The sequence below is a fragment of the Oncorhynchus nerka genome, linkage group LG13, assembly GCF_034236695.1.
Source record: "Oncorhynchus nerka isolate Pitt River linkage group LG13, Oner_Uvic_2.0, whole genome shotgun sequence".
Classification (NCBI taxonomy): Eukaryota; Metazoa; Chordata; class Actinopteri; order Salmoniformes; family Salmonidae; genus Oncorhynchus; species Oncorhynchus nerka.
In genome coordinates, this window is record NC_088408.1 from 93,865,198 (window position 1) to 93,892,058 (window position 26,861).

Sequence of the window (26,861 nt, forward strand, 5' to 3'; positions counted from 1 at the left end):
CAGACCAGACGCTATACTGCCCTACCAAGCACAAAGGCAGTGACTGCTCATAGCGTGGAACTGATAAATATGGCTTCTATTTACCTTGGTTTCATAGTAACTATATGCAGTTACTGCTAACATGACCCCCCCCCCCCATTTTCTCCAAAACACAATACAGTAGAGGCAAGATACTTGTCCACATGATTAAGCATGTATTTAATGTAGCAAAAAAATGACATTAACTCATTTTTGAACAAATGAGCAGTTACTGCCTTTTTGCTTGGTACGGCAGTATAGACTATTTCATTTTTATTCACCTTTATTTTTAGCAGGGTGTCACTGAAACCAAGTCTTATTTTTGTCTTCTTCAAATGAGCCCTGCACAATACAAACACACATCAATACAACACTATCAAAATCAAATAATACATCTACAAAACATCTGGTCAGATCCATGGCTGCTTTCCTTCCCCAATACAGTACTTAAAAAGGACAGACTTTTCATGTAAAATCAAACTGATCCCCAACATGTTCCCAGTTTTTTTGGGGGGGAAACCAGTCCTCTTTTACTATTGTTTTAGCGTTCTGTCTTTATGTCCATTAGTACAACTTAGTTACACAATCCTTTTATGTCTTTATCACTGTTTGTAAATGACGACGAATGCTTATAATGCATCGTAACCTGCCTGCGTGTGTCTGTGTGTGTGTGTGTGTCAGGCTGGACGGCGCTGCATGAGGCCAGTGCTGCAGGCTCCGAGGCTGTGGTCAAGGAGCTACTGCAGGCTGGGGCTGATGTTACCAGTAGAGGTCTGGAGGGCCTCACTCCTCTACATGATGCTGCTGCCTCAGGACACTGTAAAGTACGCTACATACTCTGATTGATACGATTAACCGACTTTAGTGGCTCACTCACGTTGATTATGATGTACTGACACTTGGATGTGTATTGTATGCCTGTTGAGAATCAAACAAGTTATTCCCAACTTCCTGTCTGAATATATAGTGCCCTTCTTTTTTTGTGTGAATTGTGTGTTTTTCATCATCAACATTTCTATCAATATTGTTTGATAATGTGAGGCTGAAATGTGTGTGTGTGTGTGTGTGTGTGTGTCCTGCATTGAGACCCTCAGGTAGTGCAGCTCCTTCTTCAGTATGGCGCAAACCCGCAAGACAAAAACGCTCTGGGCCAGACCGCCGTGGACCTAGCCTGCCACGACGACATCAAACAACTCCTCTCCACATCCCCAGGACCGTTTGTCCAACGTGAGCAGCCTAGCGAAGCACCTAAACACAAGTATAGGTAGCTGCAGCCCAATATGGTGAACAGAGTGTGGGCCAGTGGGTGTGTTGAAAGAAGTGAGTGTGTGGAAAGCGAATCGGCTAATTGGGCAGATTTGTTGCCACTCAAGACAGTTTTGCGTTGCTGATCAGGTTGCACGAAAAGTCAATAAGCCGGCAACCAGTGCACCGGTGAGACCTGAGATCTGACCTTAATACCCAGTAGGAAGCTTCTGTTAAAAAGAAGAAATGCTATTGCAACCTCTTTGCAATAAGGAATTGAGACCAAAAGCTCAAGAGAAGTTTCAAGTGTTTAATACCAATGATACAGTCAGCTGAGTGCATCCATTTAGAAAGATCACAACACATTTTACACTCTTCCCTTGTAGGCGTCACCTCCCCAGCTATACATTTTACGACCCCAATGAGTTTCCCTCTTTTCCCCTGTGGAATGTCCATGGTCCTCTCTCTGTGGAATGTCCATGGTCCTCTCTCTGTGGAATGTCCATGGTCCTCTCTCTGTAGAATGTCCATGGTCCTCTCTCTGTAGAATGTCCATGGTCCTCTCTCTGTGGAAAGTCCATGGTCCTCTCTCTGTGGAATGTCCATGGTCCTCTCTCTGTGGAATGTCCATGGTCCTCTCTCTGTGGAATGTCCATGGTCCTCTCTCTGTGGAATGTCCATGGTCCTCTCTCTGTACAATGTCCATGGTCCTCTCTCTATAGAATGTCCATGGTCCTCTCTCTATAGAATGTCCATGGTCCTCTCTTTGTTTAGCCAGATGTCAGAATCACACCCTGTCCTTCTGTTCTGGGCCTGACCCTGCTCTCTGATCCGAGGCAATTTCCTCTTATCCGATTGGGTCGACCTTTTCTAAATTAGCATACGCACAGTTTCATGGACTAAACTCCATTAATACTCACAGTAATCATTCACTAAACAGGGTACAAACTAAACTACAGTTTAACTTGAAACAGAGTCCATCACTTCCTACCTGGTAAAACGGTCACGTCTCCGGCGGTAGCTAACGTGACCATGTTTTTCCCTCCTGTGATTTTATTTAAAGTAGGACACCAGCCTACACAATAAATCATTCATATTGTTAACCATCTAGATGTAGGGCATGAACGGCAACAACCCCCGGGACACACTGCCCTTTGCTCCCGCTTGACACGCACTACTTGTCCGGCAGTGGCGTGAGAAGTAGCTACCTAGTAACAGGTTGACGGTCACAGTAAGCACACACATACAACGCAGGAAGCAACAGTACACCCATCATCAGTACTTTTAACTAAAAGAAAAAATAAACAATCTTCACTTTTATAACTGAAAATTTACAATTATTTGTGGAAAATTGGAACAGTGAAATACGACTCAGACTCATCCAGTAAAAAAAAAAAAAAAAAAAGTAGTCCACAATCTCTCGTGGTATGCTAGCCCAATGTAATGTATGTTAGTGGAAGAAAATAAAAAAAACACAGCTCAATCAAAACCGTCTAACCAAACCAGGTCCTGGGGCCCTCTCCTGGGTGCACATTTTGTTTTAGGCCCTAGCACTACACCTCTGATTCAAATAATCAAAGCTTGATGATGAGTTGGTTATTTGAATCAGCTATGTCATGCTAGAGCAAAAACCAAATCGTGCACGGGGGGCTGGGGAGCGGGGCAGGACAGAGTTTTGGAAACCTTGGTCTAACCTATAGCAGAGTGCTTTCGACCCACCCACTTCTATCCACACGTCCATTACTTTCCTTTGGACACACCCACTTCTATCCACACGTCCATTACTTTCCTTTCGACACACCCACTTCTATCCACGCGTCCATTACTTTCCTTTGGACACACCCACTTCTATCCACACGTCCATTACTTTCCTTTGGACACACCCACTTCTATCCACGCGTCCATTACTTTCCTTTGGACACACCCACTTCTATCCACACGTCCATTACTTTCCTTTCGACACACCCACTTCTATCCACACGTCCATTACTTTCCTTTGGACACACCCACTTCTATCCACACGTCCATTACTTTCCTTTGGACACACCCACTTCTATCCACACGTCCATTACTTTCCTTTCGACACACCCACTTCTATCCACGCGTCCATTACTTTCCTTTGGACACACCCACTTCTATCCACACTTCCATTACTTTCCTTTGGACACACCCACTTCTATCCACACTTCCATTACTTTCCTTTGGACACACCCACTTCTATCCACACGTCCATTACTTTCCTTTCGACACACCCACTTCTATCCACGCGTCCATTACTTTCCTTTGGACACACCCACTTCTATCCACACTTCCATTACTTTCCTTTGGACACACCCACTTCTATCCACGCGTCCATTACTTTCCTTTGGACACACCCACTTCTATCCACACTTCCATTACTTTCCTTTGGACACACCCACTTCTATCCACACTTCCATTACTTTCCTTTGGACACACCCACTTCTATCCACACGTCCATTACTTTCCTTTGGCCACACCCACTTCTATCCACATGTCCATTACTTTCCTTTAGCCACACCCACTTCTATCCACACGTCCATTACTTTCCTTTCGACACAGCCACTCACCCATAATCCGGTCACCATGATGAGCAGCAGCTACCCCCTTCTCTGTAACCAAGGTACATAACATTCATACCAGTCTTTTGCAGACCTGGGTTTAAATACTATTTGAAATCATTTAAAATACTGTAGCTGCGCTTGATTGAGCTTGCCTATTGCAATGAAACCAATAGAACGATTTCAAATAGTATTTGAACCCAGGCACATTCCCAGCCTAGTACAGGCCACGATGCTGCAATATCGATTAGATGGTACGTTGACAAAAGTTCAATGGGATATTTTTAGGCCTCAGATTGACAGGCCGGAAGTGCTTTTTAAAGAATTCCTATTCGGCTGTTACTATCCAGATTTACGCATTTGTTATCAGTTGTCAAAATTGACAACATCACTTTATTGATCATAAATATAATATTGATTTAAGATAAGACATGTACACACAACACTCTTTACAACATGTACATAAAGAGCAGGGTTGGGGTCAAATGAAGTCAGTCAATTCAGGAAGTTATTTGAATTTAAAATGTAAGTAATTTTGAGTATTGCGAAGTCATCGAAAATGTATTTTTAAAAAGATTTTACAATAATTAAGTAACAATGTCAGTTTACTTTTTGTATTGACTGTCTTCATTTTGAATTGACCCTGATAAAGAGACATAGTGTTAGCTGCAACTCTTCACAATATCAGTTGTCCATGACCTGAGATAATGTGGTATGTATTCATTCAGGAAGTTCCGCGCCCTCTGAGAGGCCCTCTGAGCGTTGTGGTGTCTCTAGGTCTGGGTCTGAGGGTCGCAGCAGAAGGAAGCCAGCTGGCCCAGCACGTCTCTGCTGTGAAGGCGACTGGGAAAGGCACAAAGCCAGACACACAGGTGTCAGGGATACAGACAGAGTCGGAGAACGAGACAGGCAGCCTGGTGACATTCAGCCCAGACAGAAAGACAGCACCACTGAGACAGTAAAAGCTGAATACAGTACACACCTCTGAAAGTTGTAGAATAAATACTAGTTTAACATTAGAGTTAGTTCTTTAGGAATTTCTTTGAGAGAAAAAGAGAATATTTGATCGAGTGCAACGTGTTTTATTGTAAGAATGATCTAGCATTGGGTTGGATTCTGTGTCTAGTCCAGTCAAATCAAAGTTGATTGATTGTGCACACAGTTTAGCAGATTATAGTGCTTAAAGCCAAATGCTTATGTTACTAGCTCCTTACAAGGCAGTAAAATGTCAACAAATACACAAATAATCCAAATTAAAAATAAATAAAACATCTTCAAATGTCAGAATGAATCCCAATTAACCCACATGGTACTGTAACAGTGATCCAAATGCAATTTAGTCATTATAAAATATTGGAACATTGATATGTATAATAAGATCCCCTTTGATGTTGTTTCTCTAGCTGCATCCCTCTGAAGCTATCACTACGGCTCTGGAGGATGTGGAGCGAAAGCAAGAGGAAATGTCAACCTGGAAATTAAATAATTCAGAGGGTATAGCAGCAGAAGGTAAACTTTTTTTATTTTTTACCCCTTTTTCATGGTAACCAATTGTTTTAGTGGCTACTATCTTGTCTCATCGCTACAACTCCCGTACGGGCTCGGGAGAGACAAAGGTTGAAAGTCATGCGTCCTCCGATACACAACCCAACCAAGCTGCACTGCGCCCTCCAACCCGGGAAACACTGTGCATCTGGTAACCTTGGTTAGTGCGCACTGCGCCCGGCCCGCCACAGGAGTCGCTGGTGCGCGATGAGACAAGGATTTCCCTACCGGCCAAACCCTCCCTAACCCAGACGACGCTAGGCCAATTGTGCGTCGCCCCACGGACCTCCCGGTCAGTTACGACAGAGCCTGGGCGCGAACCCAGAGTCTCTGCTGGCGCTGCAGTACAGCACCCTTAGCCTTTGCGCCACCCGGGAGGCCCTGAAGGTAAACTTTTAAGGAGGCTTGACAATGACGCAGAGACACTTTCATTGAGTATTGGCTTGAAATGTCACTCCCATTGGTTCCTTCCCTATATATGTCACTCCGTTTGGTTCCTTCCCTATATATGTCACTCCCATTGGTTCCTTCCCTATATATGTCCCTCCTTTTGGTTCCTTCCCTATATATGTCACTCCCTTTGGTTCCTTCCCTATATATGTCACTCCCTTTGGTTCCTTCCCTATATATGGCACTCCCTTTGGTTCCTTCCCTATATATGTCACTCCCTTTGGTTCCTTCCCTATATATGTCACTCCCTTTGGTTCCTTCCCTATATATGGCACTCCCTTTGGTTCCTTCCCTATATATGTCCCTCCCATTGGTTCCTTCCCTATATATGTCACTCCCATTGGTTCCTTCCCTATATATGTCACTCCCATTGGTTCCTTCCCTATATATGTCCCTCCCATTGGTTCCTTCCCTATATATGTCCCTCCCATTGGTTCCTTCCCTATATATGTCCCTCCCATTGGTTCCTTCCCTATATATGTCCCTCCCATTGGTTCCTTCCCTATATATGTCCCTCCCATTGGTTCCTTCCCTATATATGTCACTCCCATTGGTTCCTTCTCTATATATGGCACTCCCTTTGGTTCCTTCCCCATATATGTCACTCCCATTGGTTCCTTCCCTATATATGTCCCTCCCATTGGTTCCTTCCCTATATATGTCACTCCCATTGGTTCCTTCCCTATATATGTCACTCCCATTGGTTCCTTCTCTATATATGGCACTCCCTTTGGTTCCTTCCCCATATATGTCACTCCCATTGGTTCCTTCTCTATATATGTCCCTCCCATTGGTTCCTTCCCTATATATGTCCCTCCCATTGGTTCCTTCCCTATATATGTCACTCCCATTGGTTCCTTCCCTATATATGTCCCTCCCATTGGTTCCTTCCCTATATATGTCACTCTCATTGGTTCCTTCCCTATATATGTCCCTCCCATTGGTTCCTTCCCCAGGCGTTATTGTTTCTGTTTCATGTCCGTGTTTCTCTTGTATTATGTTCCGTTTTATTTATTTGAAGGTATCTAGCTGGTTTATGTTAACTTTGACTGTGTTGACGAAAATGACAGACCTTTCAAAAGTTCAATACAACTTTATCATCAAGTGACTTGACACCTACTTTGCCAAAGCGTTTTAGAGTTATTAAACGGAGTGACGAGTGTGTTATGTTAATATTGTCAAAATTATGCTTCTAACAACCTTCAGAATTGTTTTTTAAAAATGTATTATAATGAAATATGCAAAATATGCATGCCAATATATTAGGCAATTAAGAGTAGGCAAAGTGATGGTGTAAGGCGACAATTATTTAAAATGTTTTACCATTGCAACATTTGATGTACAGTCACATTAACCGTGGTTCTCTGGAGCGTTGGTTATTCCACATACTTGCTACAATGTCAATCAGCGTCATCACTATCTTTCCTTTGCGGTACCTCAAGCTGTCGTGATTACCAGCTGAGATAAACTTTTTAGGAGTTGATTTTACTCCTGGCTCAGAGTTTGCCAGAGCACTGGCTTAGCATCACCACCAAAAACCAACGCTGAGCTGGGAGGTTTTTGTTGTATTAAAACAGGTTTTGTGATTCATCTCTCCAGAGAACCTTTCTGACATGCCCTCACCTACTCATTTGTTTAAATTTCCCTGTAGACAAATTGACGATGGCGCTATCAGAGATCCAGAGTGTTCTGAATGTTGTGCTGGAGAAACAGCAGGCAGAGAAAGATGACCTCACCAAGAAGTACAGGTCTGGAAACAACACTGCTTCCTATTGCTTCACAACATCTTGAGTTTCAAGTTTATGATGTTTTGTACACTCACACCAGCATCCTGAGTGTGATGTTTATCAAGCTCTGCTGGGTGACTCTTATTATTGGTGAGTCAGTGACTAAAGCAAACAGTGGGGTGCATAGAATTAAAGAACAGAAAGGGTGACCTTCTTGTCGTGTGAAAGCATTTTGCAAAGCTTAAACCTCATCATTAATAATTCTTAATTATGAAACCTCATTATAAAACATGGATTATGAAACCTCATTATAAAACCTCATATGTTGCGGCGTCACTATAGTTCTATAGTTCTATCCCACAAGCGGCTGTGAACCGGAGTCCCATTGGGCGGCACACAATTGCCCCAGAGTCGTCCAGGTTAGGGGAGGTTTTGGCCGCGGGGCTTTACTTGGCTCATCGCGCTCTAGCGACTCCTTGTGGCGGGCCCGGGCGCCTGCAGGCTGACGATGGTCATCAGTTGAACGGTGATTCCTCCGACACATTGGTGCAGCTGGCCTCCAGGTTAAGCGAGCGGGTGGTAAGAAGTGCAGTTTGGTGGGTCATGTTTTGGAGGAAGCATGACTCGACCTTCACCTCTCCCGAGCCTTTTGGGGAGTTGCAGCGATGAGACAAGATCGTTATCACGAAGGGGGGGGTAAAAATATATATATATAACTCATTAAAACATTATTAAACCTCATTATAATCTGGCAGCGTGATTTAATTTGAAACTTTTCTTCAACAATGTGCGTTATAAAGAGGCAGCTAGATGGTGAAGTGTGATTCATCACTCCAGAGAATGCATTTCCACTGTTCCAGAGTCCAATGCCGGCGAGCTTTACACCACTCCAGCCGGTGCTGGTATTGCGCATGGTGATGTTAAGCTTGTGTGCGGCTGCTCGGCCATGGAAGCACATTTCATGAAGCTCCCGACAAACAGTTATTGTGCTGTCGTTGCTTCCAGACACAGTTAGGAACTCAGTAGGGAGTGTTTCAAACGAGGACAGACTATTTTTACTCACTTCAGCAAATTGTTGATCCTAGGCGTTTCCACTTCACAATAACAGAACTTACAGTTGACTGGGGTAGTTCTAGCAGTGCAGAAATTTGACACACTGACTTGTTGGAAAGGTGGCATCCTATGACGGTGCCACATTGAAAGTCTCTGAGCTCTTCAGTAAGCCCATTCTACTGCCAAAGTTTGTCTATGGAGATTGCATGGCTGCATGGTTGATTTTCAGCCACACCTGTGCCAAATCCACTCATTTGAAGGGGTGTCCACATCATTTTGTATATATAGTGTATCTCTGTGGGGGTCAACATGTATTAGGGTCAGTACTGTAAAGGTTCATTATGAGTTATGAGTTTATTATGGGAAGAGTTGAGCATCCAGGGTTTGTCTGGTAAGGGTAGATACATTCCTAAAATACTTTGTTGTATGGATAATACATGGATAAGTTATTCTCCTTCAACTTCTCTTCATCCTCTTCTTCTTCCTTCTCCTGTTCCTCCTCATCTTCCTCTTCTTCTCCTCCTTCTCCCCGTCTTCCTTTCCTCCTCTTCCTTCTCCTCCTTCTTCCTTTCCCTCTCCTCTTCCTTTTCCTCCTTTCCTCCTCGTTCTCCTCCTCTTCCTCCTCCTCCTTCATTTCCTCTTCTCCCTCCTCGTCTTCCTTTCCTCCTGTCCTTCTCCTCCTCTTCCTCTCTTCTTCTTCTCCTGCAGGATAGCGTCAGACTCGTTCCGGCAGGGAGTGCTGCGTAGTCAGCTGACTTCGTTGGCGTCGCGTCAGAAGAGGCTGCTGGGTATCCTCCAGAAGCAAAGCGACTTCAAGCTCCAGCTCCGCACCTGGAAGGGCCCGACCCTGACTCAGCACTCCCAGACAGGGAGAGATCAGAACATCTCCCACTCATCAACCACCACTTCCAGCCCTGCTCCCTCAGAAAGGAGCCTCACAGGCAACCAGGAGGAGAGCCACGCTTCCCCCTTGTTCAGCTCTACTAGTAGTCACGACAACCGAGACAAACAAGAAGGTAGTAGCCAGACATCTCAGGTAGCGCCGCCTCGAACACATCCAACACAACACCGGGATGACAACAACAAAAACAACACTACCTTTCCATCACAACAAGGAAACAGAAACAGCAAACCACAACATGGAAACACCCCTGACATGGGAAGCAATGTGTTACAACAAGGGACGGCCAATGAAGAAGAGAACAGGAAGTTGATCAGGCTCATCAAGAGAGGGGTCATCACACCAGGAGAGGATGTACTACAGCTGATGTGGAGGGTGAGGCAGGGCTGGGGGCAATTCCATTTAAATGTAATCAATTCAGGAAGGTAAGTTCGATTCACATTGTCCTCGTTGTTTTCGATGAGGAACGTCATACACAGTATATATTTCGTTAGAAAGGTCCATTTAACATTCATATAAAATCATATATTTCCTAATATTTCAATGGAATGGTTTAAATGATATGGCCATATTCTGATCTGTCTTCCAGGGCTGTGTCCACCAGGCGTCTCTGCTCCTAGAAGGCTGGATCAGAGACAGCGTCACGGGCAGAGAGTTCCAGGCCCCAGAGCTCTGGGTAGCAGCTATCCTGGGAAACAACATCCCTGTTTCCTCAGCCTACGCCTGGGACAAGGTCAACACTACACTACAGTCTTCCTGAGTCCTCTATGAGGAAATACACTAAAACACACCTAGTGCTACACAAAGACTACAAACACATTGATCATTTAATGTGACAAATCTTAGAATATTTTGCACTGCATTTCCTTGACTGCATACCTTGCTGAAAATTATGTTCAGGTAGCCTAAAGTTAGTTCTCTTTCTCCCCACCTAAAAGTGTGTGTTGCTTTGGGGACCTTTGCACCCCTGTCTGGAAATTAATCTAGGAAAGACTGCGCTGTCCTGAGCCCAAGCTGGTAGAGAAGTTTGCCCCAGTGCTTGAAATGGATTGAAATAGGTGTTTGTACTTAATTTGGGGTGTTAACTCAACGGTCGAACATAGCAAAACACATCACATTCTGGAGAACTGGTACAGTCTTTTGTTACTAAAGTTTTCATAAGAAAAATAATGAAGTTGACTCATTCCTAATGATCTGGCTGAGTTTCAGTTTGTTCTGTGCTTATTTAATTGGTGTAAATATTTACTTGGGAAACGGAAACAGATCGAGTATTTGGATGTATCTTGATCTCTTTGACCATGATCATATCAAAACCTTCTCTCTTACATAAGAAGAAACACACACACACAAAAACACTTGCCAGGACTATTGACGTTGGATTGTCATCTCCCTAGCGATGTCTAACAAACTGTAGAACTGTTGGCTGTCGTGGTCAACATACTGAATCTTATCTGATTCTAGGGCGTGTCTGCTGTCCTAGACTTGTTGGTGCATTGTGGGCCGTAAAGCTGAATGTTGTCTTGGCTGGCGAATGCTGCTATGTGGTACATTGAAAGAGGATTGCTTCATAAGATAGACATAACCATCTATAGATTTATAGGGATTTTATTATTGATTTCAAGGGGATAGCTGAATCACTGCTAGAGGACAGCTGAATCACAGCTAGGGGACAATTAGAGGACAGCTGAAGCACAGAGGACAGCTGAAGCACAGTTAGAGGACAGCTGAAGCACAGCTAGAGGACAGCTGAAGCATAGTTAGGGGACAGTTAGAGGATAGCTGAATCACAGTTAGAGGACAGCTGAAGCACAGTTAGAGGACAGCTGAAGCACAGTTAGAGGACAGCTGAAGCACAGCTAGAGGACAGCTGAAGCAAAGTTAGAGGACAGCAGAAGCACAGCTAGAGGATAGTTGAAGCACAGTAAGAGGACAGCTGAAACACAGTTAGAGGACAGCTGAAGCACAGTTAGAGGACAGCTGAAGCACAGCTAGAGGACAGCTGAAGCACAGCTAGAGGACAGCTGAAACACAGTTAGAGGACAGCTGAAACACAGTTAGAGGACAGCTGAAGCACAGTTAGAGGACAGCTGAAGCACAGTTAGAGGACAGTTGAAGCACAGCTAGAGGACAGCTGAAGCACAGTTAGGGGACAGTTAGAGGACAGCTGAAGCACAGTTAGAGGACAGCTGAAGCACAGCTAGAGGACAGTTAGAGGACAGCTGAAGCACAGCTAGAGGACAGCTGAAGCACAGTTAGAGGACAGCTGAAGCACAGTTAGAGGACAGCTGAACCACAGTTAGAGGACAGCTGAAGCACAGCTAGAGGACAGCTGAAGCACAGCTAGAGGACAGTTGAAGAACAGTTAGAGGAGAGCTGAAGCACAGCTAGAGGACAGCTGAAGCACAGTTAGAGGACAGCTGAAGCACAGCTAGAGGACAGTTAGAGGACAGCTGAAGCACAGCTAGAGGACAGCTGAAGCACAGTTAGAGGACAGCTGAAGCACAGTTAGAGGACAGCTGAACCACAGTTAGAGGACAGCTGAAGCACAGCTAGAGGACAGCTGAAGCACAGCTAGAGGACAGTTGAAGAACAGTTAGAGGAGAGCTGAGGCACAGCTAGAGGACAGCTGAAACACAGTTAGAGGACAGCTGAAGCACAGTTAGAGGACAGCTGAGACACAGCGAGAGGACAGCTGAAACACAGTTAGAGGACAGCTGAAGCACAGCTAGAGGACAGCTGAAGCACAGCTAGAGGACAGCTGAAACACAGTTAGAGGACAGCTGAAGCACAGCTAGAGGACAGCTGAAGCACAGCTAGAGGACAGCTGAAGCACAGTTAGAGGACAGTTGAAGCACAGTTAGAGGACAGCTGAAGCACAGCTAGAGGACAACTGAAACACAGTTAGAGGACAACAAGAGGACAGTTGAAGCACAGTTAGAGGACAGCTGAAGCACAGTTAGAGGACAGCTAGAGGACAGCTGAAGCACAGTTAGAGGACAGTTGAAGCACAGTTAGAGGACAGCTGAAGCACAGCTAGAGGACAGCTAGAGGACAGCTGAAACACAATTAGAGGCCAGCTGAAGCACAGTTAGAGGACAGCTGAAGCACAGCTAGAGGACAGCTGAAGCATAGCTAGAGGACAGCTGAAGCACAGCTAGAGGACAGCTGAAGCACAGCAAGAGGACAGTTGAAGCACAGTTAGAGGACAGCTGAAGCACAGCTAGAGGACAGCTGAAGGACAGCTGAAGCACAGCTAGAGGACAGCTGAAGCACAGTTAGAGGACAGTTGAAGCACAGTTAGAGGACAGTTGAAGCACAGCTAGAGGACAGCTAGAGGACAACTGAAACACAGTTAGAGGACAGCAAGAGGACAGTTGAAGCACAGCTAGAGGACAGCTGAAGCACAGCTAGAGGACAGCTGAAGCACAGCTAGAGGACAGTTAGAGGACAGTTGAAGCACAGTTAGAGGACAGCTGAAGCACAGTTAGAGGACAGCTAGAGGACAGCTGAAGCACAGTTAGAGGACAGTTGAAGCACAGTTAGAGGACAGCTGAAGCACAGCTAGAGGACAGCTAGAGGACAACTGAAACACAGTTAGAGGACAACAAGAGGACAGTTGAAGCACAGTTAGAGGACAGCTGAAGCACAGTTAGAGGACAGCTAGAGGACAGCTGAAGCACAGTTAGAGGACAGTTGAAGCACAGTTAGAGGACAGCTGAAGCACAGCTAGAGGACAGCTAGAGGACAGCTGAAACACAATTAGAGGACAGCTGAAGCACAGCTAGAGGACAGCTAGAGGACAGCTGAAACACAATTAGAGGACAGCTGAAGCACAGTTAGAGGACAGCTGAAGTTAGAGGACAGCTGAAGCACAGCTAGAGGACAGCTGAAGCATAGCTAGAGGACAGCTGAAGCACAGTTAGAGGACAGTTGAAGCACAGTTAGAGGACAGCTAGAGGACAGCTGAAACACAATTAGAGGACAGCTGAAGCACAGTTAGAGGACAGCTGAAACACAGTTAGAGGACAGCTGAAGCACAGTTAGAGGACAGCTGAAGCACAGCTAGAGGACAGCAAGAGGACAGTTGAAGCACAGTTAGAGGACAGCTAGAGGACAGCTGAAGCACAGCTAGAGGACAGCTAGAGGACAGCTGAAGCACAGTTAGAGGACAGTTGAAGCACAGCTAGAGGACAGCTAGAGGACAACTGAAACACAGTTAGAGGACAGCAAGAGGACAGTTGAAGCACAGCTAGAGGACAGCTAGAGGACAGTTAGAGGACAGCTAGAGGACAGCTAGAGGACAACTGAAACACAGTTAGAGGACAGCAAGAGGACAGTTGAAACACAATTAGAGGACAGCTATAGGACAGCTGAAACACAATTAGAGGACAGCTGAAGCACAGTTAGAGGACAGCTGAAGCACAGTTAGAGGACAGCTGAAGTTAGAGGACAGCTAGAGGACAGCTGAAGCACAGCTAGAGGACAGCTAGAGGACAGCTGAAGCACAGCTAGAGGACAGCTGAAGCACAGCTAGAGGACAGTTAGAGGACAGCTAGAGGACAACTGAAACACAGTTAGAGGACAGCAAGAGGACAGTTGAAACACAATTAGAGGACAGCTGAAGCACAGTTAGATGACAGCTGAAGCACAGTTAGAGGACAGCTGAAGTTAGAGGACAGCTAGAGGACAGCTGAAGCACAGCTAGAGGACAGCTAGAGGACAGCTGAAGCACAGCTAGAGGACAGTTAGAGGACAGCTAGAGGACAGGTGAGGCACAGTTAGAGGACAGCTGAAGCACAGTTAGGGGACAGTTAGAGGACAGCTGAAGCATAGTTAGGGGACAGTTAGAGGACAGTTAGAGGACAGCTGAAGCACAGTTAGAGGACAGCTGAAACACAGCTAGAGGACAGCTGAAGCACAGTTAGAGGACAGCTGAAGCACAGCTAGAGGACAGTTGAAGCACAGTTAGAGGAGAGCTGAAGCACAGCTAGAGGACAGCTGAAGCACAGCTAGAGGACAGCTGAAGTTAGAGGACAGCTAGAGGACAGCTGAAGCACAGCTAGAGGACAGTTAGAGGACAGCTGAAGCACAGTTAGAGGACAGCTGATGCACAGTTAGAGGACAGCTAGAAGACAGCTGAAGCACAGCTAGAGGACAGCTGAAGCACAGTTAGGGGACAGCTGAAGCCTAAGAAGATAGACCCTCCGCTCTGCACTCGTTCTCATTTTGCTTGGAAAGCAAAAACACACACACACACACAGAGGGTAAAGGCATGGATATGTTTACAATAGCTATGTAATGGTTATGGAAGATGTAAGGGCTTTATCCAGGATGGATGGATGCTCATGGATTAAATGGTGTTAAAGGGGGGTCTGCTGTCAGTCATTGGTTCAGGTAACCCACAGTAGCCTCTCTCTACATATATAATGCAATGGTTAACATCTATAAAACATTAACCCATTGTTGTTGCCTCCATCGGTTGTAGATTGATTGTGTCACTCTACTGTCTTGTCAGTGTGCCATGGTCACAGTGGCCTGGTTATATGCCACATTAAATGTGGTGGGAGAAAGTAATGCACTTGTGTTGGTGCTCGCTCGCACGTACACACACACACATAACACACACACGTACACACACACGCACACGTACGTACACACACACACATAACACACACATCTCCTCAATAACATTACAGCGTTTCCAATTGTTGAAATGGTTTGGAAACCCTTGTCTTTGTTTTGACAGGTGACGTACGGAGACAGGTCTCTGTCTGGTTGCTTACTGGGCGTAGTGGACGTGACAGCCCCAGCAGCAGCATCACAGAAGCCTGCCGAATCCACACACCATGATGGCTCCTCTGCTCAGCCTCAGGATGTCCCCTCTGCAGGGGCACCTCTCTCAGGTCTGTCAGTTGGTGATTATCCTATACAGCCTGCTATATGACAGGTTGATTATCCTATACAGCCTGCTGTGTGACTGGTTGATTATCCTATACAGCCTGCTGTGTGACTGGTTGATTATCCTATACAGCCTGCTGTGTGACAGGTTGATTATCCTATACAGCCTGCTGTGTGACAGGTTGATTATCCTATACAGCCTGCTATGTGACAGGTTGATTATCCTATACAGCCTGCTATGTGACTGGTTGATTATCCTATACAGCCTGCTATGTGACAGGTTGATTATCCTATACAGCCTGATATGTGACAGGTTGATTATCCTATACAGCCTGCTGTGTGACAGGTTGATTATCCTATACAGCCTGCTATGTGACAGGTTGATTATCCTATACAGCCTGCTATGTGACTGGTTGATTATCCTATACAGCCTGATTTTTATTTATTTTATTTTTTATTTATTTCACCTTTATTTAACCAGGTAAGCAAGTTGAGAACAAGTTCTCATTTACAATTGCGACCTGGCCAAGATAAAGCAAAGCAGTTCGACACATACAACGACACAGAGTTACACATGGAGTAAAACAAACATACAATCAATAATACAGTAAAAAAAAAACAAGTCTATATACAATGTGAGCAAATTAGGTGAGAAGGGAGGTAAAGGCAAAAAAGGCCATGGTGGCAAAGTAAATACAATATAGCAAGTAAAACACTGGAATGGTAGTTTTGCAATGGAAGAATGTGCAAAGTAGAAATAAAAATAATGGGGTGCAAAGGAGCAAAATAAATAAATTAATTAAATACAGTTGGGAAAGAGGTAGTTGTTTGGGCTAAATTATAGGTGGGCTATGTACAGGTGCAGTAATCTGTAAGATGCTCTGACAGTTGGTGCTTAAAGCTAGTGAGGGAGATAAGTGTTTCCAATTTAAGAGATTTTTGTAGTTCGTTCCAGTCATTGGCAGCAGAGAACTGGAAGGAGAGGCGGCCAAAGAAAGAATTGGTTTTGGGGGTGACTAGAGAGATATACCTGCTGGAGCGTGTGCTACAGGTGGGAGATGCTATGGTGACCAGCGAGCTGAGATCAAATCAAATCAAATTTATTTATATAGCCCTTCGTACATCAGCTGATATCTCAAAGTGCTGTACAGAAACCCAGCCTAAAACCCCAAACAGCAAACAATGCAGGTGTAAAAGCACGGTGGCTAGGAAAAACTCCCTAGAAAGGCCAAAACCTAGGAAGAAACCTAGAGAGGAACCAGGCTATGTGGGGTGGCCAGTCCTCTTCTGGCTGTGCCGGGTAGAGATTATAACAGAACATGACCAAGATGTTCAAATGTTCATAAATGACCAGCATGGTTGAATAATAGTAAGGCAGAACAGTTGAAACTGGAGCAGCAGCATGGCCAGGTGGACTGGGGACAGCAAGGAGTCATCATGTCAGGTAGTCCTGGGACATGGTCCTAGGGCCCAGATGCCAGACCAGCATTGAAACTGGAGCAGCAGCATGGCCAGGTGGACTGGGGACAGCAAGGAGTCATCATGTCAGGTAGTCCTGGGGCATGGTCCTAGGGCTCAGGTCCTCATGGTCCTAGGGCTCAGAGAGAGAAAGAAAGAGAGAAGGAGAGAATTAGAGAACGCACACTTAGATTCACACAGGACACCGAATAGGACAGGAGAAGTACTCCAGATATAACAAACTGACCCTAGCCCCCCGACACATAAACTAATGCAGCATAAATACTGGAGGCTGAGACAGGAGGGGTCAGGAGACACTGTGGCCCCATCCGAGGACACCCCGGACAGGGCCAAACAGGAAGGATATAACCCCACCCACTTTGCCAAAGCACAGCCCCCACACCACTAGAGGATATCTTCAACCACCAACTTACCATCCTGAGACAAGGCCGAGTATAGCCCACAAAGATCTCCGCCACGGCACAACCCAAGGGGGGGGCGCCAACCCAGACAGGCCGACCACAACAGTGAATCAACCCACCCAGGTGACGCACCCCCCCCCCCAGGGACGGCATGAGAGAGCCCCAGTAAGCCAGTGACTCAGCCCCCGTAACAGGGTAGAGGCAGAGAATCCCAGTGGAAAGAGGGGAATCGGCCAGGCAGAGACAGCAAGGGCGGTTCGTTGCTCCAGAGCCTTTCCGTTCACCTTCCCACTCCTGGGCCAGACTACACTCAATCATATGACCCACTGAAGAGATGAGTCTTCAGTAAAGACTTAAAGGTTGAGACCGAGTTTGCGTCTCTGACATGGGTAGGCAGACCGTTCCATAAAAATGGAGCTCTATAGGAGAAAGCCCTGCCTCCAGCTGTTTGCTTAGAAATTCTAGGGACAATTAGGAGGCCTGCGTCTTGTGACCGTAGCGTACGTGTAGGTATGTACGGCAGGACCAAATCAGAGAGATAGGTAGGAGCAAGCCCATGTAATGCTTTGTAGGTTAGCAGTAAAACCTTGAAATCAGCCCTTGCTTTGACAGGAAGCCAGTGTAGAGAGGCTAGCACTGGAGTAATATGATCAAATTTTTTGGTTCTAGTCAGGATTCTAGCAGCCGTATTCAGCACTAACTGAAGTTTATTTAGTGCTTTATCCGGGTAGCCGGAAAATAGAGCATTGCAGTAGTCTAACCTAGAAGTGACAAAAGCATGGATTAATTTTTCTGCATCATTTTTGGACAGAAAGTTTCTGATTTTTGCAATGTTACGTAGATGGAAAAAGCTGTCCTCGAAATGGTCTTGATATGTTCTTCAAAAGAGAGATCAGGGTCCAGAGTAACGCCGAGGTCCTTCACAGTTTTATTTGAGACGACTGTACAACCATTAAGATTAATTGTCAGATTCAACAGAAGATCTCTTTGTTTCTTGGGACCTAGAACAAGCATCTCTGTTTTGTCCGAGTTTAATAGTAGAAAGTTTGCAGCCATCCACTTCCTTATGTCTGAAACACATGCTTCTAGCGAGGGCAATTTTGGGGCTTCACCATGTTTCATTGAAATGTACAGCTGTGTGTCATCCGCATAGCAGTGAAAGTTAACATTATGTTTTCGAATAACATCCCCAAGAGGTAAAATATATAGTGAAAACAATAGTGGTCCTAAAACAGAACCTTGAGGAACACCGAAATTTACAGTTGATTTGTCAGAGGACAAACCATTCACAGAGACAAACTGATATCTTTCCGACAGATAAGATCTAAACCAGGCCAGAACATGTCCGTGTAGACCAATTTGGGTTTCCAATCTCTCCAAAAGAATGTGGTGATCGATGGTATCAAAAGCAGCACTAAGGTCTAGGAGCACGAGGACAGATGCAGAGCCTCGGTCCGTTGCCATTAAAATGTCATTTACCACCTTCACAAGTGCCGTCTCAGTGCTATGATGGGGTCTAAAACCAGACTGAAGCATTTCGTATACATTGTTTGTCTTCAGGAAGGCAGTGAGTTGCTGCGCAACAGCCTTCTCTAAAATTTTTGAGAGGAATGGAAGATTCGATATAGGCCGATAGTTTTTTATATTTTCTGGGTCAAGGTTTGGCTTTTTCAAGAGAGGCTTTATTACTGCCACTTTTAGTGAGTTTGGTACACATCCAGTGGATAGAGAGCCGTTTATTATGTTCAACATAGGAGGGCCAAGCACAGGAAGCAGCTCTTTCAGTAGTTTAGTTGGAATAGGGTCCAGTATGCAGCTTGAAGGTTTAGAGGCCATGATTATTTTCATCATTGTGTCAAGAGATATAGTACTAAAAGACTTGAGCGTCTCTCTTGATCCTAGGTCCTGGCAGAGTTGTGCAGACTCAGGACAACTGAGGTTTGGAGGAATACGCAGGTTTAAAGAGGAGTCCGTAATTTGCTTTCTAATAATCATAATCTTTTCCTCAAAGAAGTTCATGAATTTATCACTGCTAAAGTGAAAGTCATCCTCTCTTGGGGAATGCTGCTTTTTAGTTAGCTTTGCGACAGTATCAAAAAGGAATTTCGGATTGTTCTTATTTTCCTCAATTAAGTTAGAAAAATAGGATGATCGAGCAGCAGTAAGGGCTCTTCGGTACTGCACGGTACCGTCCTTCCAAGCTAGTCGGAAGACTTCCAGTTTGGTGTGGCGCCATTTCCGTTCCAATTTTCTGGAAGCTTGCTTCAGAGCTCGGGTATTTTCTGTGTACCAGGAGCTAGTTTCTTATGAGACATTTTTTTAGTTTTTAGGGGTGCAACTGCATCTAGGGTATTGCGCAAGGTTAAATTGAGATACTCAGTTAGGTGGTTAACGGATTTTTGTCCTCTGGCGTCCTTGGGTAGGCAGAGGGAGTCTGGAAGGGCATCAAGGAATCTTTGTGTTGTCTGTGAATTTATAGCACGACTTTTGATGTTCCTTGGTTGGGGTCTGAGCAGATTATTTGTTGCAATTGCAAACGTAATAAAATGGTGGTCCGATAGTCCAGGATTATGAGGAAAAACATTAAGATCCACAACATTTATTCCATGGGACAAAACTAGGTCCAGCGTATGACTGTGACAGTGAGTGGGTCCAGAGACATGTTGGACAAAACCCACTGAGTCGATGATGGCTCCGAAAGCCTTTTGGAGTGGGTCTGTGGACTTTTCCATGTGAATATTAAAGTCACCAAAGATTAGAATATTATCTGCAATGACTACAAGGTCCGATAGGAATTCAGGGAACTCAGTGAGAAACGCTGTATATGGCCCAGGAGGCCTGTAAACAGTAGCTATAAAAAGTGATTGAGTAGGCTGCATAGATTTCATGACTAGAAGCTCAAAAGACGAAAACGTCATTTTTTTTTTGTAAATTGAAATTTGCTATCGTAAATGTTAGCAACACCTCCGCCTTTGCGGGATGCACGGGGGATATGGTCACTAGTGTAGCCAGGAGGTGAGGCCTCATTTAACACAGTAAATTCATCAGGCTTAAGCCATGTTTCAGTCAGGCCAATCACATCAAGATTATGATCAGTGATTAGTTCATTGACTATAATTGCCTTTGAAGTAAGGGATCTAACATTAAGTAGCCCTATTTTGAGAAGTGAGGTATCATGATCTCTTTCAGTAATGACAGGAATGGAGGTGGTCTTTATCCTAGTGAGATTGCTAAGGCGAACACCGCCATGTTTAGTTTTGCCCAACCTAGGTCGAGGCACAGACACGGTCTCAACGGTGATAGCTGAGCTGACTACACTGATTATGCTAGTGGCAGACTCCACTATGCTGGCAGGCTGCCTAATAGCCTGCTGCCTGGCCTGCACCCTATTTCATTGTGGAGCTAGAGGAGTTAGAGCCCTGTCTATGTTGGTAGATAAGATGAGAGCACCCCTCCAGCTAGGATGGAGTCCGTCACTCCTCAGCAGGTCAGGCTTGGTCCTGTTTGTGGGTGAGTCCCAGAAAGAGGGCCAATTATCTACAAATTCTATCTTTTGGGAGGGGCAGAAAACAGTTTTCAACCAGCGATTGAGTTGTGAGACTCTGCTGTAGAGCTCATCACTCCCCCTAACTGGGAGGGGGCCAGAGACAATTACTCGATGCCGACACATCTTTCTAGCTGATATGCACGCAGAAGCTATGTGCTTGGTGATCTCTGACTGTTTCATCCTAACATCGTTGGTGCCGACGTGGATAACAATATCTCTATACTCTCTACACTCGCCAGATAAGGGGGGACTTTACCTAGCAGGGTCTTGTAGATGACATGGAGCCAGTGGGTTTGGCGACGAGTATGAAGCGAGGGCCAGCCAACGAGAGCGTACAGGTCGCAATGGTGGGTAGTATATGGGGCTTTGGTGACAAAACGGATTGCACTGTGATAGACTGCATCCAATTTGTTGAGTAGGGTATTGGAGGCTATTTTGTAAATGACATCGCCAAAGTCGAGGATTGGTAGGATGGTCAATTTTACAAGGGTATGTTTGGCAGCATGAGTGAAGGATGCTTTGTTGCGAAATAGGAAGCCAATTCTAGATTTAACTTTGGATTGGAGATGTTTGATATGGGTCTGGAAGGAGAGTTTACAGTCTAACCAGACACCTAAGTATTTGTAGTTGTCCACGTATTCTAAGTCAGAGCCGTCCAGAGTAGTGATGTTGGACAGGCGGGTAGGTGCAGGTAGCGATCGGTTGAAGAGCATGCATTTAGTTTTACTTGTATTTAAGAGCAATTGGAGGCCACGGAAGGAGAGTTGTATGGCATTGAAGCTTGCCTGGAGGGTTGTTAACACAGTGTCCAAAGAAGGGCCGGAAGTATACAGAATGGTGTCGTCTGCGTAGAGGTGGATCAGAGACTCACCAGCAGCAAGAGCGACCTCATTGATGTATACAGAGAAGAGAGTCGGTCAAGAATTGAACCCTGTGGCACCCCATAGAGACTGCCAGAGGTCCGGACAGCAGACCCTCCGATTTGACACACTGAACTCTATCAGAGAAGTAGTTGGTGAACCAGGCGAGGCAATCATTTGAGAAACCAAGGCTGTCGAGTCTGCCGATGAGGATGTGGTGGTTGACAGAGTCGAAAGCCTTGGCCAGATCAATGAATACGGCTGCACAGTAATGTTTCTTATCGATGGCGGTTAAGATATCGTTTAGGACCTTGAGCGTGGCTGAGGTGCACCCATGACCAGCTCTGAAACCAGATTGCATAGCAGAGAAGGTATGGTGAGATTCGAAATGGTCGGTAATCTGTTTGTTAACTTGGCTTTCGAAGACCTTAGAAAGGCATGGTAGGATAGATATAGGTCTGTAGCAGTTTGGGTCAAGAGTGTCCCCCCTTTGAAGAGGGGATGACCGCAGCTGCTTTCCAATCTTTGGGAATCTCAGATGACACGAAAGAGAGGTTGAACAGGCTAGTAATAGGGGTGGCAACAATTTCGGCAGATAATTTTAGAAAGAAAGGGTCCAGATTGTCTAGCCCGGCTGATTTGTAGGGGTCCAGATTTTTCAGCTCTTTCAGAACTTCAGCTGAATGGATTTGGGAGAAGGAGAAATGGGGAAGGTTTGCGCGAGTTGCTGTTGGGGGTGCAGTGCTGTTGACCGGGGTAGGAGTTGCCAGGTGGAAAGCATGGCCAGCCGTAGAAAAATGCTTATTGAAATTCTCAATTATGGTGGATTTATCAGTGGTGACAGTGTTTCCTATCTTCAGTGCAGTGGGCAGCTGGGAGGAGGTGTTCTTATTCTCCATGGACTTTACAGTGTCCCAGAACTTTTTAGAGTTAGTGTTGCAGGAAGCAAATTTCTGCTTGAAAAAGCTAGCCTTGGCTTTTCTAACTGCCTGTGTATAACGGTTTCTAGCTTCCCTGAACAGCTGCATATCATGGGGGCTGTTCGATGCTAATGCAGAACGCCATAAGATGTTTTTGTGTTGGTTACGGGCAGTCAGGTCTGGGGAGAACCAAGGGCTATATCTGTTCCTGGTTCTAATTTTCTTGAATGGGGCATGTTTATTTAAGATTGTTAGGAAGGCATTTTTAAAAAATATCCAGGCATCCTCTACTGACGGGATGAGATCAATATCCTTCCAGGACACCCCGGCCAGGTCGATTAGAAAGGCCTGCTCGCTGAAGTGTTTCAGGGAGCGTTTTACAGTGATGAGTGGAGGTCGTTTGACCGCTGACCCATTACGGATGCAGGCAATGAGGCAGTGATCGCTGAGATCTTGGTTGAAGACAGCAGAGGTGTATTTAGAGGGGAAGTTGGTTAGGATTATATCTATGAGGGTGCCCGTGTTTAAGGCTTTGGGGGGGTACCTGGTAGGTTCATTGATAATTTGTGTGAGATTGAGGGCATCAAGTTTAGATTGTAGGATGGCTGGGGTGTTAAGCATGTTCCAGTTTAGGTCGCCTAGCAGCACGAGCTCTGAAGATAGATGGGGGCAATCAGTTCACATATGGTGTCCAGAGCACAGCTGGGGGCAGAGGGTGGTCTATAGCAGGCGGCAACGGTGAGAGACTTGTTTTTAGAGAGGTGGATTTTTAAAAGTAGAAGTTCAAATTGTTTGGGTACAGACCTGGATAGTAGGACAGAACTCTGCAGGCTATCTTTGCAGTAGATTGCAACACCGCCCCCTTTGGCAGTTCTATCTTGTCTGAAAATGTTGTAGTTTGGAATTAAAATTTCTGAATTTTTGGTGGTCTTCCTAAGCCAGGATTCAGACACAGCTAGAACATCCGGGTTGGCAGAGTGTGCTAAAGCAGTGAAAAGAACAAACTTAGGGAGGAGGCTTCTAATGTTAACATGCATGAAACCAAGGCTATTACGGTTACAGAAGTCATCAAAAGAGAGCGCCTGGGGAATAGGAGTGGAGCTAGGCACTGCAGGGCCTGGATTCACCTCTACATCGCCAGAGGAACATAGGAGGAGAAGAATAAGGGTACGGCTAAAAGCAATAAGAATTGGTCGTCTAGAACGTCTGGAACAGAGAGTAAAGGAGGTTTCTGGGGGCGATAAAATAGCATCAAGGTATAATGTACAGACAAAGGTATGGTAGGATGTGAATACAGTGGAGGTAAACCTAGGTATTGAGTGATGAAGAGAGAGATATTGTCTCTAGAAACATCATTGAAACCAGGAGATGTCATTGCATGTGTGGGTGGTGGAACTAATAAGTTGGATAAGGTATAGTGAGCAGGACTAGAGGCTCTACAGTGAAATAAGCCAATAAACACTAACCAGAACAGCAATGGACAAGACATATTGACATTAAGGAGAGGCATCCTTAGTCAAGTGATCAAAAGGGTCCAGGGAGTGGAGAGGTTGGTTTGGGGGTCACGGCGATTTAGACAGCTAGCCAGGACATCGGTAGCAAGCAAGCATAGGATGGAGGTCTGTTGTTAGCCACCTCTTGCGTTCCGTCAGTAGATTAGTGGAGTTCCGTGTTGTAGAGGGGATTAGTCCAAATCACACAACAACAAAAAAATAAAAACAATAGATATAGTTATAGAGGCCCAAGAAGAAACATAATAAAAATAAATAAATTGTCCGATTGTCTATTCTGAGAGCAGCCGGTAAGACAGCTAACGGTTAGCAGGCCGCAGATGGGCGTTCAGGTAACGTCGCGACGGAGGAGCCAGCCGGATCTCCTTCGGGTAGATAACGTCGGCAGTCCAGTTGTGAAGGCCCGGTGGGGCTCCGCGTAGGCAGTAAAACGGGTCCGGATAGGTGACTGCAGCCCAGGAGTGATTGACGGAGCTCAGGAGTGATTGACGGAGCTGGCTAGCTCCGGAGTAATTGATGTTTGCTCCGGAATCGACGAAAGCAGATAGACACACGGATAGCAGCCAGCTAGCTGTGAGATCCGGGAGTGAATGTCCAGAGAGCAGTTGAAATCCAGGGACATGGAGAGAAAAATCGGTCCGGTATGTTCCGTTCCGAGCCGCGCTGCGCCGTACAAAACTGGCGATAGATTTTCGAGTTAAAGGATAGCTGATGACCACAAACCGTGGTTAGCTGAATACTAACGAGTTGCCAGTAAAGAAGCTAACTAGCTTCTGATTAGCTTCTGGCTAGCTCCTGGCTAGCTTCTGGCTAGCTTCTTGGAGTTTCTGGCTAGCTTCTTGGAGGATTGCAGATTTGAGGTAAATAATACGTATTTATACATATCAATTGGTGAGGCAGGTTGCAGGAGAGTGTATTGAAGATGAGTTGATGGAAAATAAAAATAAAATGTATGTGAAAAAAGTTGTAAATATATATATATACACGACACGACAAGACGAGGACAAAAGACGTCTGAACTGCTATGCCATCTCGGGCAAAAAAAAAAGATATGTGACAGGTTGCCTAGTGTCTCAAACTCTTACTGGCTGATGTTAACTATCATTGTTGTTTCCTCTGAGAGAGTGAGAGGGGGGGGGAGCAGGGAAAGAGGGATGGAGAGAGAAGGGGAGGGAGGGGGGAGCGAGAGAGAAGGGGAGAGGGATGGAGAGTGAGAGGAAGAGAGAGAGATAAGGGATGGAGAAAGAGGGTGAGAGAGGGGTGGAAGGGAGAGGGAGGGAGAGAGAGAGAGAGAGAAAGAGAGAGGGGGAAGAGGGATAGAGAGAGGGGGAGGGAGAGAAAGAGAGAGGGGGAGACAGAGAGAGAAAGAGTGAGGGGGAGAGAGAGAGCAGCTCAACAGATAGAGTGTGACCGCTGAATCATGTCTTCTATCTTTCAATCATTAATAGGTCTAGACTTGAGGCCTAGGCTATAGTGCACCTGCTGAAGAAACACACACACACAACCTGGTGATGGGATGCAGGAACACACACACACTATGGGAGTAGGAGAAATATGTAAATGAACATTACAGCGTGTGAATTTTACGATTCATTGGTCTAACTCTCACTTCAGAGTTGCCGATAGAGAATAAACATGAGTTTTGAATTAATTCTGTTTTTGTCTCACTCTCTACAGAGTCATCGGCAGTACTCAGAAATATAATGCAAATCAAGTCGATCAGATTAATTGGTGATGAGGAGTTTGTGCCACATCATATAATGGACCGCTACTGGGACAGTCTTACACAGACACACACTGACGACTGGCTGTTTTAAACTCTTTATTCCCCATGGAGACACTGAGGACTCATATTAATGTGTGATTCACTGTTATCAATGTTATTATTCAAGATGTACAAGTGGGTGTTTTTAGAATTAACTCTTTATCTTTATCCCACAAAGAGAACTGAACACTCTAGGGCAACTGATGTTATAATTAAGCAATAAGGCACGAGGGGGTGTGTTATATGGCCAATATACCGAGGCTCAGGGCTGTTCTTAGGCACGACGCAATGAAGAGTGCCTGTACACACCCCCTAGCCATGGTATATTGGCCATATACCACAAACTCCCGAGGTGCCTTATTGCCATAATAATAAACTGGTTACCAATGTAATTAGAGCAGTTAAAAGTAAATGTTTTGTCATACCCTTGGTATACGGTCTGATATACCACGGCTGTCAGCCAATCAGCATTCAGGACTCGAACTACCCAGTTTATAATAACCCTTAAGTTACACTAATGTTATAATGTAATGTTTTAAAAATGACCGTTATTTGAACACTTATCAATGTTATGATTTATTGATATTCAAGCCTATCAAAGTGGTTCTATGACGTCACCTTTATATGTTCATTTGTTCTTCCCATGGTTGTGTTTTTCTCCCAAGTGTTGTTGTTGTGAATCCTAATTGGTTGTTGTGAATCCTAATTGGTTATTGTGAAGCCTAATTGGTTATTGTGAAGCCTAATTGGTTATTGTGAAGCCTAATTGGTTATTGTTTTTGTGTAAAGTAATTCCATTATTATTGGACTTTATCTAGACTCCCACAATTACAGCAAGTTTTATTTTCTTAAGTAAACCATAATTGGATATTATGTTATTGTTTATTGACAGTATTAAATAAATAAAAATATATATCTATAAAGTGTTTAATAAAGAAAATTAAGTAATTGTTGAATGTGTC

General features: G+C 45.1%; 1 protein-coding gene across 1 annotated transcript; it reads left to right on the forward strand.

Moving 5' to 3' along the window:
• Positions 1-4,561: 4,561 nt before the first annotated feature.
• Positions 4,562-26,783, forward strand: LOC115140617 (ankyrin repeat domain-containing protein 31-like). Its single transcript, XM_029678965.2, has 6 exons — positions 4,562-5,351; positions 7,489-7,585; positions 9,326-9,893; positions 10,108-10,251; positions 15,265-15,421; positions 25,812-26,783. The coding sequence occupies exons 1-6, from the start codon at positions 5,306-5,308 to the stop codon at positions 25,949-25,951; spliced, it is 1,152 nt and encodes a 383-aa protein (XP_029534825.1). The 5' UTR covers positions 4,562-5,305; the 3' UTR covers positions 25,952-26,783.
• The last annotated feature ends 78 nt before the right edge of the window (positions 26,784-26,861 follow it).

Coding starts and splice junctions, on each gene's coding strand:
- LOC115140617 (XM_029678965.2), top strand. CDS start 5,306: ATGTCAACCTGGAAATTAAATAATTCAGAGGGTATAGCAGCAGAAG. Junction 5,352..7,488: donor AGAGGGTATAGCAGCAGAAG/GTAAACTTTTTT, acceptor ATTTCCCTGTAG/ACAAATTGACGATGGCGCTA. Junction 7,586..9,325: donor GACCTCACCAAGAAGTACAG/GTCTGGAAACAA, acceptor CTTCTCCTGCAG/GATAGCGTCAGACTCGTTCC.